This window comes from Chenopodium quinoa, unplaced genomic scaffold (genome assembly GCF_001683475.1).
Source record: "Chenopodium quinoa cultivar QQ74 unplaced genomic scaffold, ASM168347v1, whole genome shotgun sequence".
Taxonomy (NCBI): domain Eukaryota; kingdom Viridiplantae; phylum Streptophyta; class Magnoliopsida; order Caryophyllales; family Amaranthaceae; genus Chenopodium; species Chenopodium quinoa.
In genome coordinates, this window is record NW_018742484.1 from 2,152,208 (window position 1) to 2,169,329 (window position 17,122).

Genomic DNA, 17,122 nt, shown 5'->3' on the forward strand with positions numbered 1-17,122 from the left:
TGGATTCTGTCTCTCTTCTCACACCTAAAGTCCGCAAAACTTGGTATTATCAGACTGGCTCATTTAGCAGTTAGATCGGTCCCTTCCAATGGGGTGGAAAAGTATCAAATTCGTTTTCCCAAGCAATATAACCGATACTTGAAAAATTTTGAGCCTAATAAACTCATTTCAAAGCTTCTCGAGTTTAATCAAGCCAAGGATTTGTGTTCATCGGACTCAATATTTAATCAAAGCCTTTGGTGGAAAAGCTTTGGAATCTATGAGCTATTATTCTATTAAGCCTATTTGAAGAAGCTTTAGACAACCATTCAAGATCTATCCAAAAAAGATACTATTGTCAAATGGAGGCTATGGAGCATTAGTCAAATGGATTTTTACACTACGGTGATTCTAAGGAACATAATGGTTACAGAAAGGGGAAGAATCCTACTCGTATATAATTATAGATTATTGTGATCCTTTAATCATGGAAGTTGATAGTTAATCTTCTCATGGTATTTCATGAAGAGAATGTAGTCATGTAACACTCCTAATTACTGGAGGATGAAGAATGATGTATAAGACATGTATGAAAAAAGAAATTTCAGACACAAATAGTTCAGGCCAACCAAACAGAAGACTGACTTAGCTTTTGTGTACTTGAAAACTTTCAATTTCATTCCTTGAAATATTGTTTCACATCACCTCAGATCTACACTTCTACATCAGCACTTTGCAACTGTGATCATACCATGTTTTCTAACCAAATCTCAGCTTGCTAGCAGCTAGCTTGTGTTCGAGCAAAGTATCTTCAAAGGAGGAGCTCCAAGGAAAGCTTGCTAGGTTGTGTTCAAATCAGGCATCTTAAAAAGACATATTTCAAGGAGTCCTTACACTAGACTTGAGCAGGTTCTTGATGACATCCATTTTCTCCTGAGGGAAAATCAACCATTACAGCAGGTCAACAAAGAATGAAAGTAAAAAAATAAAAATAAATAAATAAATAAAAAATTAAAAAATAAATAAATAATGGGTAATAATTCATAATTTACAGATGATAGGCGAGGAAAGCACTCTCAATTGAATTGAACTTGAAATTAAATGATTTACCCTTTAACTCACATAACTACAACTCTACAAGATATATTCCTTTACCCTTAAACTCACATAACTTCAACTCCACAGGATACATTGCTTTACCCTTAAACTCACATAACTACAACTTCACAAGAGAAGCACCTGCAACTCAAATCACATCATAACACTGAAGTAGTTTCAATTGTGTTTTTTAATCTCAGTGCAATCACATCATTGATCGTCATACCTAACCTACCTGTATCCCTCAAATTTCAAAGAAACAGAGTCCTTCATTCTTATATAGGTTTTACGTAATCTCAGTGCAGCCACTATAAGTACTGGTCAGATATGTATCTTTCAATTCAGGAAGTATTGGTTAGTCATGTGTCTTGAAAATTGTAAACAGTCCACTGAGACCCTGATGGATATGGAAGAATAATTTTCTTAGACTTATACTAGTAATACTACATACAAATATATAATAATTCCAAAAAAAAAACAAAAATTTCTATTTGCCATAAACCAGTGGTGCAAGTCTAATGCCAATTTTTTGGTCATTTGGATTTAATCACTTTGGTTTTGCGGGAATAAATCACATTCAAATTCCATTTTGGTCAGGTCAATTATGCCAGCTCTGAGTTATCAAGAATAATTACCGTGCATGTTTTTGATGAAATTGTCCAACTCTGAGAAACAATATGTTCTCTGCACAAAAGGAGATGGTAGCTGAAACACAAAGAATGAAAAATGGCGACGGTCAGGATCGTTGTTTGGCTTTGAAGTCTCAACCATTTTTACGTGTTCTCCCCTGTCAAAACATGGATCACCATTTTGACCAGCAACAGTCAAACCATAGTCCCAGGCTGTATTCAATACCTGTTAAAGCAGTGTGTATTTCAGATCTTGTATATGTTATAATAGTTTAATTATTTAATACAAAAGTGGAAGCTACTAAGATTTTATATCATTAAAGTACTAATGGAAATCACAGTAGTGCATCTGGATGCCATATAATGAACTTGACCGCTTAATTTGCCAATGAAGAAGGCAAAACAATCACCTGCCAACTCAAACTTTCAGGATCAGCAGATGACTCATCATTTTCCCGACAATGAATATAGGATCTTGGGCACACAAATTTCATTGTCACAGAATGCTTTCTGAGAACTTCAAAAACAGGAGAGTATCCATCCCGATTTGTTGGGTTATAGTACCCTGCGGTAAGCTCAGCTGCATGGCTAGGGGTCTTGTACCACCAATAGACTGCTGGAATCTGCAAAAGGATTGCCAATCCATCAAATAATTTCTTTACTTGGGGTTTTGTATGTGAAATAAACTTGAAATGCAGGTGTCTGGACACAAACTTTGGACTTTGGAGTCGAGCCTTGTTATTTCACATATTATGCATCAAGGTAAAGTAAGTGCATGTTCAAAGTTAATTTTTAGAAGGCTCTAGACCAATTTGATAGCTTGTTTATGTCATGGATAGCTTGAATGACATGGAAAATTAATTACTGGGTAAAGAGAAGGGCACTCCACTCCAAAAAATCACGGAAAAAAAAAATTAATTCAACATTGTATTATAGTAGCAGTAATCTATAAGTTTATCATGCCTCAAAGGAGCTTTCTTTGTTCCCCTTGGGAGAATTCTATATGGTGCTCAAGTTTTGGACTTTTAGAAACTATGGACATTTTGAAACATCACATGGAATGCTTCGTGTCAGCCACCACATGTGGCAAATTTTATCACTTTTTAACTAAGATAGGTTTGGTTGTTACATCTGCTACAATCCCTGATTCTACTCTCCCCCTTTCCTCAACTCGCATAATAGATGGCATGAGAAATCCAGTTCACTGAACCATATAAGCATACAGAATAACAGAAACCCTCCACAGGTAAATGCAGCACTGCACCGCACCATACACACGCATGCATGTGCTTCCACAAACGCAATGGACTTTGATGTTACATACAGCTATCAAACCCCAAATGGAAACAATGCCTTCCATGAATCCACTTTTGCATGAAACCTTGTAATCTCAATCAAAAGCACATCATCCTATTCATAAACAAGTCAAACATCATCATTTGAATTATCTACTCCTATACTTTGTTTGGCTGGAAGGAAATGGAAGGAAAAGAAAAGAAGGGAGGGGAAAAATTCTCTTGTTTGGGTAAAGGATTGGGGGAAGGGAGGGGAAAGGAGAGGGAGGGGTCCATTTTCCCTCTCTTTAATAAGCATAATCCCTCCAAAATTGGAGAGATTTGGAGGGAAAATGGAGCTCACCTTTCCCTCCCTTTCTTTTCCCTCCCCTCCCTTTCCTTCCTTCTTTGCTATCCAAACAAAGCGGAAGTGGGACAGATCAATATGCCCTATTCTAGAAAAAGCATTTGCTCTATTCCTAACCCTAGGAATAAAATTTAACGCCCAATAGATATTGATCAAGAACAGGACACTCCAATCGTTAAAAAGTAGATTCATGACACTCCTATATATTTGGGTGCCGTGTCAAAGTGTCGGAAGATCTGACACACGACACCCGATGTAGTGATGTACAACAGGATGTCAAAGTAACATAGTTCAGGGCACTCGATAACACAGCACAAGACTCCACGAGTCCACGGACCAGGAAATAAAAAATACTCAAACATTTATCAATCAATAACTTATCACTTGATACACAGTAGCATTTTATAATAATCACAATACAGGCCAGGGACAAATCCAGTGAGATCAACCTTATTGACTCCATCACGATCGTTTTCTTACTTAACGCTCCAGACTCAACCTTATTGATTACATCAAAATGCAAAGTGTAAAGCCATCAGTGAGCATTGTGGTAATTTCAATCATACTAGACTGAGAAGAAATTCAAGTGCTCTACAACAGCTACAAAGAATAGAGGCCCAGGCTCAAAGTATTAGTATAGGCCCGCAGGGTATGGATATAGTCAACAATAATATATCTGAAGTCAAATTAGAGAAGCTTAAAAGGGGAAGAGTTTAAAAAGCAAAAAGGTACAAAAACATCTTGTGCTTATTATGCACAGGGGATATACAATAGAAAGTTACCTTAACAACAATCTGTGTTTCTTCAAATGCAAGGCTTGCCAATGATAATACATTGTCAGCATGGTCTATCAACATCTGCGCATACCAGTTCAAGAAAAAACGTCCAAAGTAGCTTTCATAATCACCTTTTTCACAGAAAAACCCAGTTTCAGGTGGCCTTGAATTATAATTCCCTGCATTATCAGGGCCCCGTGCCCAAAATGAGTGGCCACGCAATTTTGCAGCCTTCCTTAAATTCTGTTGCAAGTATCTGTCATAACACTGAATCAAATTTTTTGGTCACATGTCCAGGTTGATTTCAGGAGAAAGAAAACTGAGATGAGCATACGAATAAAATTAAGGCACGAGTATGTCATTAATTGAATGTAGCGTAGCAAACTTTGGATACATTCAAAGCTAGACGCTTTCACAATATTATACAGGTGTAGTAAATAAATGAGATGGTAGTTTCACAATAAAGAGAAGTGTGACATAAAATTTTCTTCAACATTACTATTTCCTGGGAAGCATAAAAGGCCAATGCAACTAACCTGGCACGGTGGCACCAATGCAAGAAGTCGAAAGATGCTCTGCAAGGACTCACCAACAGTATGGCCTGAGCACTTGATACATTAATGGTGCTTTATATGTCTTATCCACATCTTAAATGGCTTAAATTCTTGTAAGATTGAAATATTGAAGATAATTACTTCAGGTGGCCGATGTAAAAGAAACCTACTGATAAGGATGATATAGTCTAACAGGGGCAGATCGAAGCAAACCTTTCATACAAGGTTCCTTCCAGAAAGGATGATCATGCACAGCAAACTACTGAAATAGCAGCAGATGACATGAGAGAACCATAACCCGATAAAGAAATTCTCAAGAATTTTCCATAACAAGAAATCTTGCAAATCTATAACAATCTTTCTTCAACATATAAATATAAATCTATGAGCTATGGAGCCATCACAATGAAAGCAATGTCATTATTCTAGCATGAAAATTAGTCACTTCCAAGCTTTGACTTAGACTTCAGAGAGACTAATACAAGGGCCCTTCAAGTATGAAATTTTTCTAATGATATTGCAAAGTTCGCCTGCCTGAGACAAGCCACTAATTCCATAACAAGGAGATGCTTATTCCCGCTCCAGACTCAACCTTATTGGTTACTTAAGACGAATTACTCAGAAACTAAAGAAATGCATTAAGGACAGAGTCAGCATCAGCAAATATATACCTGAAACTCACCAACACCAGGATATCTCCATCCCAATCTTTCTGGGAAAGAAGGAAACTTCAGCTCCCCTGATGCTCCTAGACCAATTTCAACAGCAGTGATAAGACCATCACCAAATATATCATCAAACTCTGAACGGAAGCTTCTCATAAAATCAAAGTAAACCTACAGTTTGTTTCAGAATGCTATTGAGGTAAGTTACAAATTGTTCTGCCTTCCTCTTATTAAAACAAACAAAAAAGGAACAAGATGATTACCTCGATACCAGTTCTTCCTCTTAATACTCGTTCTTTGTCAATGCCCCATGATAAACATTCAGTGTTTCTCCGTCCTTCGCGATCTGTGAAGAATATGTCTTGGTTGTCTTTCCCAATCTCTAGGACCCAGTGAGGGAGTGAGATGAAAACATTACCAGAATCGCTTCCTCCATACTCATGAAAGGCCAACACAACCTTCAGAAATTTCATGATTCAGTTGCTATAGGATAGAGTTAGATGGCTTCTGGATAATCTATCACTGCTAGCTACAATAACCAGATACATTGAGCATCACCTTCAAATGCAAAGTAGCAGGACGAGGTTGCAGGGTAGAATATGTCTAATATAAAGAGCCCAGACATCACCCTGATAGCCTACAAACCGTTCAACCCTAAGGCATAACAAGTGAATAGGGAACTGGAATCTCGCCCCTTAAATTAGAAGGCAGATTGTAACATGAACACCTCCTGATGTTGCAAGTTTGCAACCTCAGAGCACAAAGTGTAGCATCGTAACCCAAGCCTAATTTTATGAGATAACTGTTTTTGTTTTCATTATGCAAGGAGCAGATTGGAGTGAAGGGGTACTGTAGAATATAGAATGGGACGTTATATGAACATCTAAGCACAGCAAACAACAAAAACCCCTGAAGGTGCCAATCTAAAATAAATGTGGTCATCAAATATACGCATTTGCCTATTCCAGAGATTTGTGAATCCTGAAATGCTAGAGATACCATCCACTTATGCCCCAAAAAAATTCAGATTAGCTACAGCAATCTTCCTTCAACTATTACTACTTAGGTATGTTCAGCTTTACTTTAATAAAATTAACAGCAGTGATCCAAACATACATTCCCCCTCTTTCAAGCATAACAATTATGGGTCTTCAAGACAAGCCTCTTCTGCAGTCTACACTAGTCAGGGGAAACCTCTACAGACCCATGCTTGCAGCAGAGATATATTGTGTTTTTGTTGTATATGTAGTCTTGTAGATATTGATCAAGGCAGATTAAGGACATAGTAGAAATAAGACAATGCTATGCACCGGGTCAATCCACTTCAACAGCCTATTCGGGTGTATGAAAGGAGACACAAACAACAGGCCAAGAGGCAAGATCAGGAGCAGCAGCAAGTGTAGCAACAAGAAGACAAACAAGTTTAATGCTCCACTAAGGAGTGTGGCAAAGGGGCTGCAGTCACTTTGTTACAGTACATGACAAAAGCTTTAATGACTAGGGCACTTTTGTTAGGGTGAAGAGCTTGGTATATAAGGGAAGAGCAATGTAACAGCGTTTCTCATATTGCTGGAGAAAGTAGTAAGTAGTGTAGTAGTAGTGTAGTGAAGTAGTCATCAAGGAAGTAGCTTTAGCTATATTGCCACTGTAGCCGTTATCTTCAAATATCAATAAAAAATATCCAAGCTTTCCCCTGTTTTCTGATTTTCTCTTATAATCAATTATTCGATTTTACTAGTCTATAGCAAGTGGTATCAGAGCGGTCGATCATGGTGACCTCGCTCACGGTGAGGATGGAGGCAGTCGAGGAGAGACTCACCACCTTGGAAGCCCAACTCACGGCCATTGATGGGAGGTTTGATTCCCAGGAAGCGCAACTCAAAGCCATTAAAGGGAGGTTTGACTCGCAAGAAGCTGCCATCGAAAGGGTGGTGCATGCGGCCGTGGCCCAAGCGTTGGAGACGGAGAGGAAGCAGTCGGAGGAAGCTCTAGCCAACACCACCACTCGGTTGGAGGCTAGAATCGACCGCTTTTGAACAGACCATGAGAGGCTAGCAGCAATTGAGAAGGAAAACAATCAGAAATTTCGGGAAGAGATGAGGAAAACGGCAACCGGTGCTCAGGCTAATCGACCACCGCCAATATTTCAACCGGTTCTCCACCTTGACGGAGAAAATAGCTAAGCCCAAGGAGAGAACGAGGTCCGAACTCCAGTGAGAGGGTTTAGAGGCGTGGAGAAGGGCATGGCGAAGAGGACCAGTTCGAGCCCAGGAACTGGCTGGTGGTGGCGACGACGGCGGCGGCGACGGCCACTGGAAGCACCGGAAACTGGAGATGCCTATTTTCGAAGGAACCGGATAATTGGATAGTGCGAGCAGAAATGTTTTATCAACTAACAGAGAGGGAGAAGTTGGAAGCGTCAGTGGTAGTGATGGACACGACGACACTCAAGTGGTTTCAATGGGAGAAGAAGAGGAGGCCAATAATGGGGTGGGCAGATCTCAAGCAAAGGCCACTGTATGAGTTTCGTCCGTCTCATGCTAGGTCTTTATATGAACAATGGCTTGCGGTAAAGCAGGTTGGGACGGTGGAGTATAGGAGGAAGTACATCGAGCTAGTTGGAGGGTATACCTGAAACTCTAATGTTGGGTCAGTTTATTAATGGGCTTAAGGGAGAGATTAAAAAGGTGTTGAGGATGTTTGAACCCGTTTAATTTGGAAGGAGCCATGGAGTTGACGGGTCGGATCGAGGAGAAGAATCGGGTCCAGCCAAGCTAAGAAAACCCATCAAGGTGGGTTAAAATTTGGGCTGGCCCAAAACTCATTCGACCCACCTAGCCTCAACAAGGGCGGCGGATCTGGGCTAATCTAGACCTATGGCGTACCCCACCACACAACTGGTCCAAATATCTTGGACCAAACCTCTGGAATCCCAAGCTTCCGTGAACATGGCGAATACTTCCAGTAGTTCGCAGAATCGTAATTCCACCTACACATGACGGCTGAGAGAATCAGAATTGCAGGAACGGAGGGCGAAAAACCTCTGTTATCGTTGTGAAGAGAAGTGGAGTGTGGGCCATCGATGTAGGAGGAAGGAAATGGGCGTGCTTACGGTGGCGGACGAAGAGGAAGCGGCAAAGTTAGAAGAAGACGCGGAGGGTGAGGCGGAAGTTGAGGTATCCTTGTGCCCAGTCATCGGAATTTCTAATCCGAAGACAATGAAATTAAGAGGGGAATTAGAGGGAAGATCGGTGGTGGTAATGATTGATCTCGGAGCCACCTACAATTTTATTGCGCTCCAACTAGTGGCGGAGGTGGTGGTGCCGGTGTCAAAAAGCGGTGAATTTTCTGTGGCGTTGGGGAACGGTGAGATGGTGAAGGGAAGAGGGGTATGCAGCGGAGTTGAGTTGAAATTAAATGGTGAAGTCTCAATCAAAGAGGATTTTCTACCTCTTAAGTTAGGGAAATGTGGATTTAATACTTGGTGTGCAGTGGTTGGAGAAATTAGGATCAGTAACAACGAATTGGAAGTCGCATATAATGAAGTTCAAGATTGGAGCGGTGACCCTCACTAGTGACCCTTCGTTGGAAGCGACCCAAATCTCACTGAAGGCACTGGTCAGGATTTATGCAAGGAGAAACAAGGCATTTGGGTGGAGTTGAGTAGGATGGAGAGTGAGAAAACGGAGGTAGCAGGGGGACAGTGGCCACCAACCTTCCTATCCGAAGTGCTGTAGGAGTTTCAAGGGGTGTTTGAGATGCCCGAGGGACTGCCAACCAAGAGAAATCACGAGCACGCTATAGTGCTTAAAGGGTGGATTGATCCAGTTAGCGTGAGGCCGTACCGATACCCCCAAATTCAAAAAGATGAAATCGAAAAGTTGATTCAAGAAATGCTTCAAGCCGGAATCATCCAGCCCTCTACAAGCCCCTTTTTTAGCCCGGTGATCCTTGTGAAGAAGAAGGATCGAAGTTGGCGATTTTGTGTTGATTATAGGGCATTAAACAAAGAGACCGTGCCGGATAAATCCCCATTCCGGTCATCGATGAGTTGCTTGACGAGTTGCATGGAGCTAGGTGGCCCTCTAAGTTGGACTTGAAGTCCGAGTATCACCAAATAAGGGTGAAATCGGAAGATGTGCACAAAACGGCATTTCGCACCCATGAGGGACATTACGAGTTTCTCGTAATGCCCTTTGGATTGACGAATGCACCATCCACTTTCCAATCACTTACGAATGAGGTTTTTAAACCTTACTAGAGGAAGTTTGTTTTGGTGTTTCTCGACGATATCCTTGTGTATAGTAGGGAGGAAGGAGAACACAAGGAACATGTGAGAGTAGTGCTTGAGAAATTGGCTACGAATAGCTTGTATGCTAATTGGAAGAAGTGTGAGTTCGAGAAGAGGCAAGTGGCGTAGTTAGGGCAAGAAATTTCGGAGAGCGGGGTGGTCATGGATATGGACAAGGTGAAAGCAATTGTAGAGTGGGAAGAGACAATTTGAGGGAGCTACGTGGCTTCTTGGGCCTCACCGGCTACTACCGGAAGTTTGTGGCTCATTATGCACAAATTACCGGACCATTGACAAGCCAATTGAAGAAGGATAACTTCGGTTAAGGCTTAGGAGCTGCCATGCTTTCAAAGCCCTCAAAGTTGCCATGACTTCCGCACCCGTGTTGGCCATGCCGAATTTTCAAGTGGAATTTGTGATTGAGACCTATGCCTCCGGGTATGGGTTAGGTGCGGTTATGATGCAACAAGGCAAGCCTATAGCCTATTTTAGCAAGTTTCCTAGGGTCCGAAATCAAGCAAAATCCATTTATGAGAAGGAGTTGATGGCTATTAGTCTAGCGGTGATGAAATGGAGACACTGTCTTCTCGGAAGGCATTTTGTTATTCGCACCGATCGACAAAGTTTGAGATTTTTGACACAACAAAGGGAGGTAGGGAATGAATATCAAAAGTGGATGAGGAAGTTGATGGGCATGGACTTTGAAATTCAATATAAACCCGGGCCTTCTAATAGAGGGGCGGACACTCTATAAAAGAAAGGAGGGGGTGCTGTCCAGTTTGGGGCTTTAATCTTAACCCAAGTAGTGGATTGGGCTGAGTTCGAAAGAGAGGTAGCCGAGGATCCGTGGCTGAATGCACTTAAGCAAAAGCTCCCTGAGAATCCAAGTGAGCAGGGGGCACAACAGAGTAGTGTATAAAGGGTGAATGGTTGTGCCTAAAACTTCGAAGTTTATTCCCACACTACTCAAAGAGTACCATGACACTCCCATGGGTGGTCATGATGGAGAGGTGAAGACTTATCTAAGGCTTGCAACTGATTGGTTTTGGCGGCGGATGCGGAAGAAGGTTGGGAAATATGTTTGAGTTTGTGAAGTATGTCAGCGAAACAAATCATCATGTCTCCTACAGCCCATGACATTTCCATGGATTTTATAGAGGGATTGCCACTCTACAAGAAGGTGAACGTAATCTTGGTCGTGGTGGACCACTTGTCTAAATATAGCCATTTCTTGGGGCTACGCCATCCCTTTAATGCACTAAAGGTGGCAGATGTCTTTGTGAGGGAGATAGTTTGATTGCACGGTTTTCCATCATCGATATATCTGATCGTGATAGAGTGTTCATGAGTCTATTTTGGAGGGAATTGTTTTGATTACAAGGCACCCATCTCAAGCAAAGTACTTCTTACCACCCCCCAAACGGACAGCCAAACGGAGGTGATTAATACGTGCCTTGAAACCTACCTTCGGTGTTTTGTGGCGAGTCAACCCAAAACTTGGGCGCAATGGCTTCCTTGGGCCGAGTATTCTTATAATACCTCACCCCATACGACAACTAAAATGACCCCATTCAAAGTTGTGTATGGGAGAGACCCACCTGCAATTTGGAAGAACAAAGAGGGCTCGACTGTAGTGAAGAGTTTGGAAGAAGGGCTGCTGGAAAGAGATTTAATTCTGGATGAGCTCAGAATGAACATCAAACGTGCACAGCAAATTATGAAGGAGAATGCTGATGGTTCGCGAAGAGAAGTGGAATTTGAGGTGGGCGAGTGGGTGTTTCTTAAACTACAGCCATATAGACAGCACAAAATCGCCAAACGGCCCTTTGAGAAGTTGGCTGCTCGTTTTTACGGGCCTTTTGAGGTAGTGCAACGCATAGGCAAAGTGGCATATCGTTTGAAACTGCCAGAGGAGAGCAAGGTGCACCCGGTTTTTCATGTGTCACAATTGAAGAAGGCAATAGGGGATACACCAGTCAATCCTACCATTCCTACCCAGCTCTCTGCTGATTTGGAACTCATAGTGGAACCGGAAGAAGTTCTAGGAGTGCGAAGAAAAGAAGAAGAGGGAAAGGTCCGCACTGAGGTACTACTCAAATGGCATGGGTCACCTGATTTTGAGGCCACTTGGAAGGACTTTGACATGATTAATCTCAGATTTCCATCTTTCCACCTTGAGGACAAGGTGAATGTCCGGGAGGGGAGTAATGCTATGAACCGGGTCGATCCACTTCAACAGCCTATTCGGGTGTATGAAAGGAGGCACAAACAACAGGCCAAGAGGCAAGATCAGGAACAGCAGCAAGTGTAGCAACAAGAAGACAAGCAAGTTTAATGCTCCACTAAGGAGTGTGGCAAAGGGGCTGCAGTCACTTTGTTACAGTACATGACAAAAGCTTTAATGACTAGGGCACTTTTGTTAGGGTGAAGAGCTTGGTATATAAGGGAAGAGCAATGTAACAGTGTTTCTCATGTTGTTGGAGAAAGTAGTAAGTAGTGTAGTAGTAGCGTAGTGAAGTAGTCCTCAAGGAAGTAGCTTTAGCTATATTGCCATTGTAGCCGTTATCTTCAAATATCAATCAAAAATATCCAACCTTTCCCCTGTTTTCTGATTTTCTCTTATAATCAATTATTCGATTTCACTAGTCTATAGCAGACAAGGTTCAGATTATGACAACAGCATAATGATGATGAAAAAATTCAAGGAAAACTGCAACTACCTGCACTTTTAGCTGAAATTCTCGGATGATCATAAACAACTCCCGATATCCCAACCACATGTACTTCTGTGGAGTCCATCCTTCAACAATTCCCCACCAACAGTCTACAACGACCCCATACACATTTAATGATTTCAGATGCTTTAGCTCCTGTCTAATGCCGTCAGGATCAACAAGCTGGCAATAACTGTTGACGATGCCACTCTAGCATAGTTAAGCCCATAGAATACAAGAATTATATTACATGTAGATAATCAGATAACCGTCGAGAGTTTAATCAGAAACTATATTGTAAAGGAAATGAAAGCTATTGCAAAGGCCAATGCATAATATCTTAAGCCAGAGATTCGATCTGATCAGTAGAAGATAAACAAAACAGATAGGACATAATAATATTAAGTCAAGGAACACAGCAAGTAATCAATGAATAAGCAAAAAAAATGCAACCAAAAAAGGGGCAAAACCCTGTATCACTTACTTGGAGCTTAATATACACAGGAACACATGGGGTTCCAGAGTAATCATCCTCGCGAAAGTCTGATTGAACATGTTGTATCAACTGAACCATAAAACCACATTATCAGATACAGAAAAGGCAGGGATTCCTCCTACCAGAAGCAAATTCATTTACAAGCATCGTGAGAGGTAGTATGATACCTGATGTGCCTCAAAAGATTCAGGTGAGTCAATATTGCTCGTGCTGTATTTCTCACTTTTTGTTTCCATCTCTGTAACGACGACAGAATCAAGAGATGCTGGTGACAAATTTTCATCAATTCCAAGAACTGCTGGCTGACAGTTTAATGATGCTTTCATGGAGCAATTCTTCAAAGAACTAGCAGAAAGGGGACTTTCAGAAGACCTAACAGGAAGCCCTCCCTGTCAACATAATTAATTCATCTAAATGCCACATGTCATGTAATTCTTGTAGCAAAATGCATAGGGAATTTTCAGCTTCACAGAGTGACACAGACAAAAGACCTGGAAGACTTTGCCAATAAGGCACAGACCCAACAGATCAAATATTGACCTTTGCACTAGAAGAGTGATTGAAACTAATGCGTGCTACAAAAGAGACATTGCTCAAAAAGTAATACTTCCTCCGTTCCACTAATATTGCAACAAAGATGAAATTACGCATCCCAAAGCACACTTTATATGTTAAATATGTATAATTATATAAGAGTAAAAATTATAAAAAGTTGATATTGTGTAAGTATTTTACAAGACAAATTTAACAAGATCCCACATGAATATATTTTACTTAATATATTAATCATAATATGCGGTCAAACAAGCATAATAAATAGTGTAAAAGTCCAGTTGTTGCAATATTACTATTACGGAGGAAGTAGTATTTTTAGATTTTCTCCAGTAATTACACATTAAGTGGAACATAATGATATTCTAACAATCTTGATATGATCATAACAACATAGCATATAAAATTATAAACAAATGCAAACTAATAATACTTCAGGCTCCCCAGGCCCGTTCAATATTCAGTTCTGAACAGCCACCAGGTTGGACTCAGCAATCAACTGTAAACAGCAATAGGCAATTTTATTTGCATGCTTCAATCCATATGTTTTTAACAGTATTTACAATACAGACTGAAAAAGAAGAAAAAGAGTCATGACCTGTCAATCAAGAACAAAAACAGCAAACCGGAATATAAAATGGAACAGAAAACTGCCAATCAAAACAGAATAAAAGCAAAGCTGAACAAAATAAGCAGCAACCTCTCAGATGAAGTCCTTTTCTATTACATCCCATTACTGGTAAATTCTCTTCCCCGATTTCTTTTTTTATTAAGTTCATAAAGACAAATGGAACTGAATACCAAAGAACCTAGAATGAGAATACATACTATAGGTTAGTGAAATGGATATGGACAGACATCATCAGCTTGTATCATCTGCAAGTTCAGTGTAGTAAGGTTGTCTAACCATAATATATGCTCTTTTCCGGTCTAATTGAACAAGGGTAAAAAGTGAGAAAAAACAAATTTTCATTTATCCCTTGGGGGCTTGGGGCAACTCTAATCAATCGGGGGTGGTAAAAGATGTCTTTGGACAGCATTAGCTTACAGATATCAAACTTCTAAATAAAGAAACATCTCAGATTCTGGTTTTGTTGTTGCCAACACTTTTCCCAAAGAAATCTAGAAGTATTAAATCCACAAATCACTAATATATTTCCAATAATTTCATTTATATACTCTTTCCAGCACCTAATTGTGACATTGAACCAAAATCTCCACAAGTATTATGTTCCTGTGCCGAAACACCATATTTCCCTCTCCTTGCACAAAACTTCGCTGTCATTTTCTCCATTCTGTTCCCTAATTCCTTAATCTTAAGCTCTTGATCACTTTCACCACACTAAAGTCATAAATCCCAGGAAATCCTTGCGCTTCATTTAATTTGTCCTTTCCGTAAATGCCAGTCATTATACCATACAAAATCAGGTATAATTCCTTTACAAGTACTACAGCTGATAGTTCTCTATAAAAATAAAGTTATTGCCAAGATTCTCAGTCTGTGCTCATTATAAAAAGACAGCACGAGCCTTGCTACAACAAGAAACCAAAACAAAAGTCACCTTCAAGTTCCTACAACTTTTACAGATGCTGATGCCAAAACCATCGTGAATTCCATCAATTATTCATTTATTTTAATGTCCCATATATAACATGGACAAAACACCTAACAGGCAATACCCATTTTTATCTTCTAATAAGGCTACATTTAGTATCCATCAAGCAATCAGGTTATCCAATGCGTTGCAGATTAAATCTTTATTTTTAGAAGACCAAAAGCGCAACACCTCCAACAAAAGCCACAACCAATCAAAGATGAGTACACACCACCACCCAAACATCTTTTATTCCAACTGCAAGTCTCAAATTTTGCAGATTTTCACTCAACAACCAAAGACAACTCAAAACCGCCACCAACAAATAATACCAAGAAAACAAATAAAAGGAACCTAGGAGTATACAAAGCATATTACTTCGTTAATAAGTTTCGATTTTTACACAATTCTACGCACCAATTATTTATGCAGAGACAACGGTTGATAAATGAAAACTAAATCAAATATCAATACGCACCAACCAACCGCGTGATTTTGTTGTGCATTCTTAAATTAACACCATCATTTAAAAATCATAACTAATGCTCATAGTCAGCAATTGGGGTTCCATATACCATAATCAATTTTTATTCAATCACCACTAACAATAAATGAGGAAGAAAACGGAAACAAACCAGCTGAGAAGGAGGAGGAGAAGATCGATAAGTAGTGCCATCAGGCTCAACCATCCAACCAGCTTCCCGAGCAAGAGCGGCGAGCACGTCATTCATGTCGGCGCGAGCGGGAAGTGGGAAATTCCCGTATTGCCGGAGACCGGAGAGCATGCGGCTCGTGATGGCTCGCCGATGCCGCTCCCGAAGCTTGGTTCGCTCCTTTTCCTTTTCTCTCTCTCTCCTCCCTTTACCATCGCTGCTGCCGGAGGAATTTCCGGCGGTGACGGCGAAGCCTCGAGGACGGCGGTTGCTCTGCTGCTGTTGTTGGGGCTGAGAAATGTGATGGTAATGGTGGGAATTTGAGTGGGAGAAATTGTTAGGGTTAGGGTTAGGGTTTGGGATTTGGGGGTTGGGATTTTGGGGATTTTGCTGGATTTCATGGTGATCGAAGGTTGTCGGAGTTGAGTTTTCGCCGGTGCCGTTCATTTTGATTTAATTAGGTGTCATCAACTGTGAAGTTTGGAGTGTTTTCTTTCTAGCACTTCCTCACTCACTTTGTTTGATCGTGCCTAATTACTCCACTTTTTTTATTTTATTTTTCTACTCTGTATCACTATATATATGTATCAGTTGTGACTACAATATATATACTTCTTCCGTTGCATAATACTTGACACAATTATCATTTTTATCCATTTTAAAATATTTGACACGTTATCAAATATGGAATGAGACCATTAATAAAAAAAATATTTTCATGTACTCTTTTTAAGACCACAAACCCCAAACCCAATTATGTGCAACTTTTGCCATTTTAGTCCGCTCACTATTATGTGCAACTTTCTCTTTTATTTCTATTTTGGGTTAAAAAAAACACTGAAAATTACTATATTACCCTTAATTAAAAATTCAGATTTTAATACTTTTACCCCTTATTAACCATAACCCCCACTTAACTCCATTAACCTAAATTACCCTAATCTAATCACTCCCTCCATTTATTCCTCCCAACCGACACAACTCTCCATCTTCCCAACCACCCGATTAAAACTGATCTAGATTCGTCTTCTGAAGAACCCTAGATCTGGTTCTTCATCTTCCTCCTTTCTTTCGCCTTCTTCCTTTCTGTCGCCTTCCTCATTTCTTTCGCCTTCCTCTCTAGTTTACGTCATGACATCTCCCATTCCCTCATCTTACCTTCCAAAACCAGAGGCCCACTTTTCCATGAATGACCTTGATCCACTAATTGACGCCTATATTGGCACCGACGACAACAGCGAGGCCACTTTTATCAAGTCCCTCATTAATGATATCAACAGAGGCGATGATTTTCTCCGTCGCCTATACGCGCATGAAGATGGGCCAAGCGGTTGTTCGCCGACCACTTTCAAGGCGTTAGGGGAAGTTCTGAAGAATATTGATGAGGCTGAGCAGAAAACGAAGGAGGAGGGTGTAGGCGAGTCCCGTGGCCAAAAAAAGCTTGATTTTGATGTTGTTCATGTAGATCTGGGGTCCTAA

General features: G+C 40.5%; 1 protein-coding gene across 3 annotated transcripts; it reads right to left on the minus strand.

Annotated features, from left to right (window-relative positions):
• Positions 1-406: 406 nt before the first annotated feature.
• Positions 407-16,276, minus strand: LOC110719362 (beta-amylase 8-like). Of its 3 annotated transcripts, XM_021898277.1 has the most exons (11): positions 15,626-16,276; positions 13,011-13,232; positions 12,832-12,912; positions 12,354-12,557; positions 5,606-5,800; positions 5,349-5,513; positions 4,660-4,724; positions 4,130-4,379; positions 2,117-2,329; positions 1,713-1,932; positions 407-912 (listed from the first exon to the last, which is right to left on the minus strand). In XM_021898277.1, the coding sequence occupies exons 1-11, from the start codon at positions 16,088-16,090 to the stop codon at positions 875-877; spliced, it is 2,118 nt and encodes a 705-aa protein (XP_021753969.1). In that variant the 5' UTR covers positions 16,091-16,276; the 3' UTR covers positions 407-874. The 3 variants fall into 3 exon arrangements, with proteins under 3 accessions (XP_021753969.1, XP_021753971.1, XP_021753970.1); XM_021898279.1 differs by lacking the exon at positions 12,354-12,557; XM_021898278.1 differs by lacking the exon at positions 4,660-4,724 and having other exon boundaries at positions 4,130-4,390; positions 15,626-16,275.
• Between the last annotated feature and the right edge of the window lie 846 nt (positions 16,277-17,122).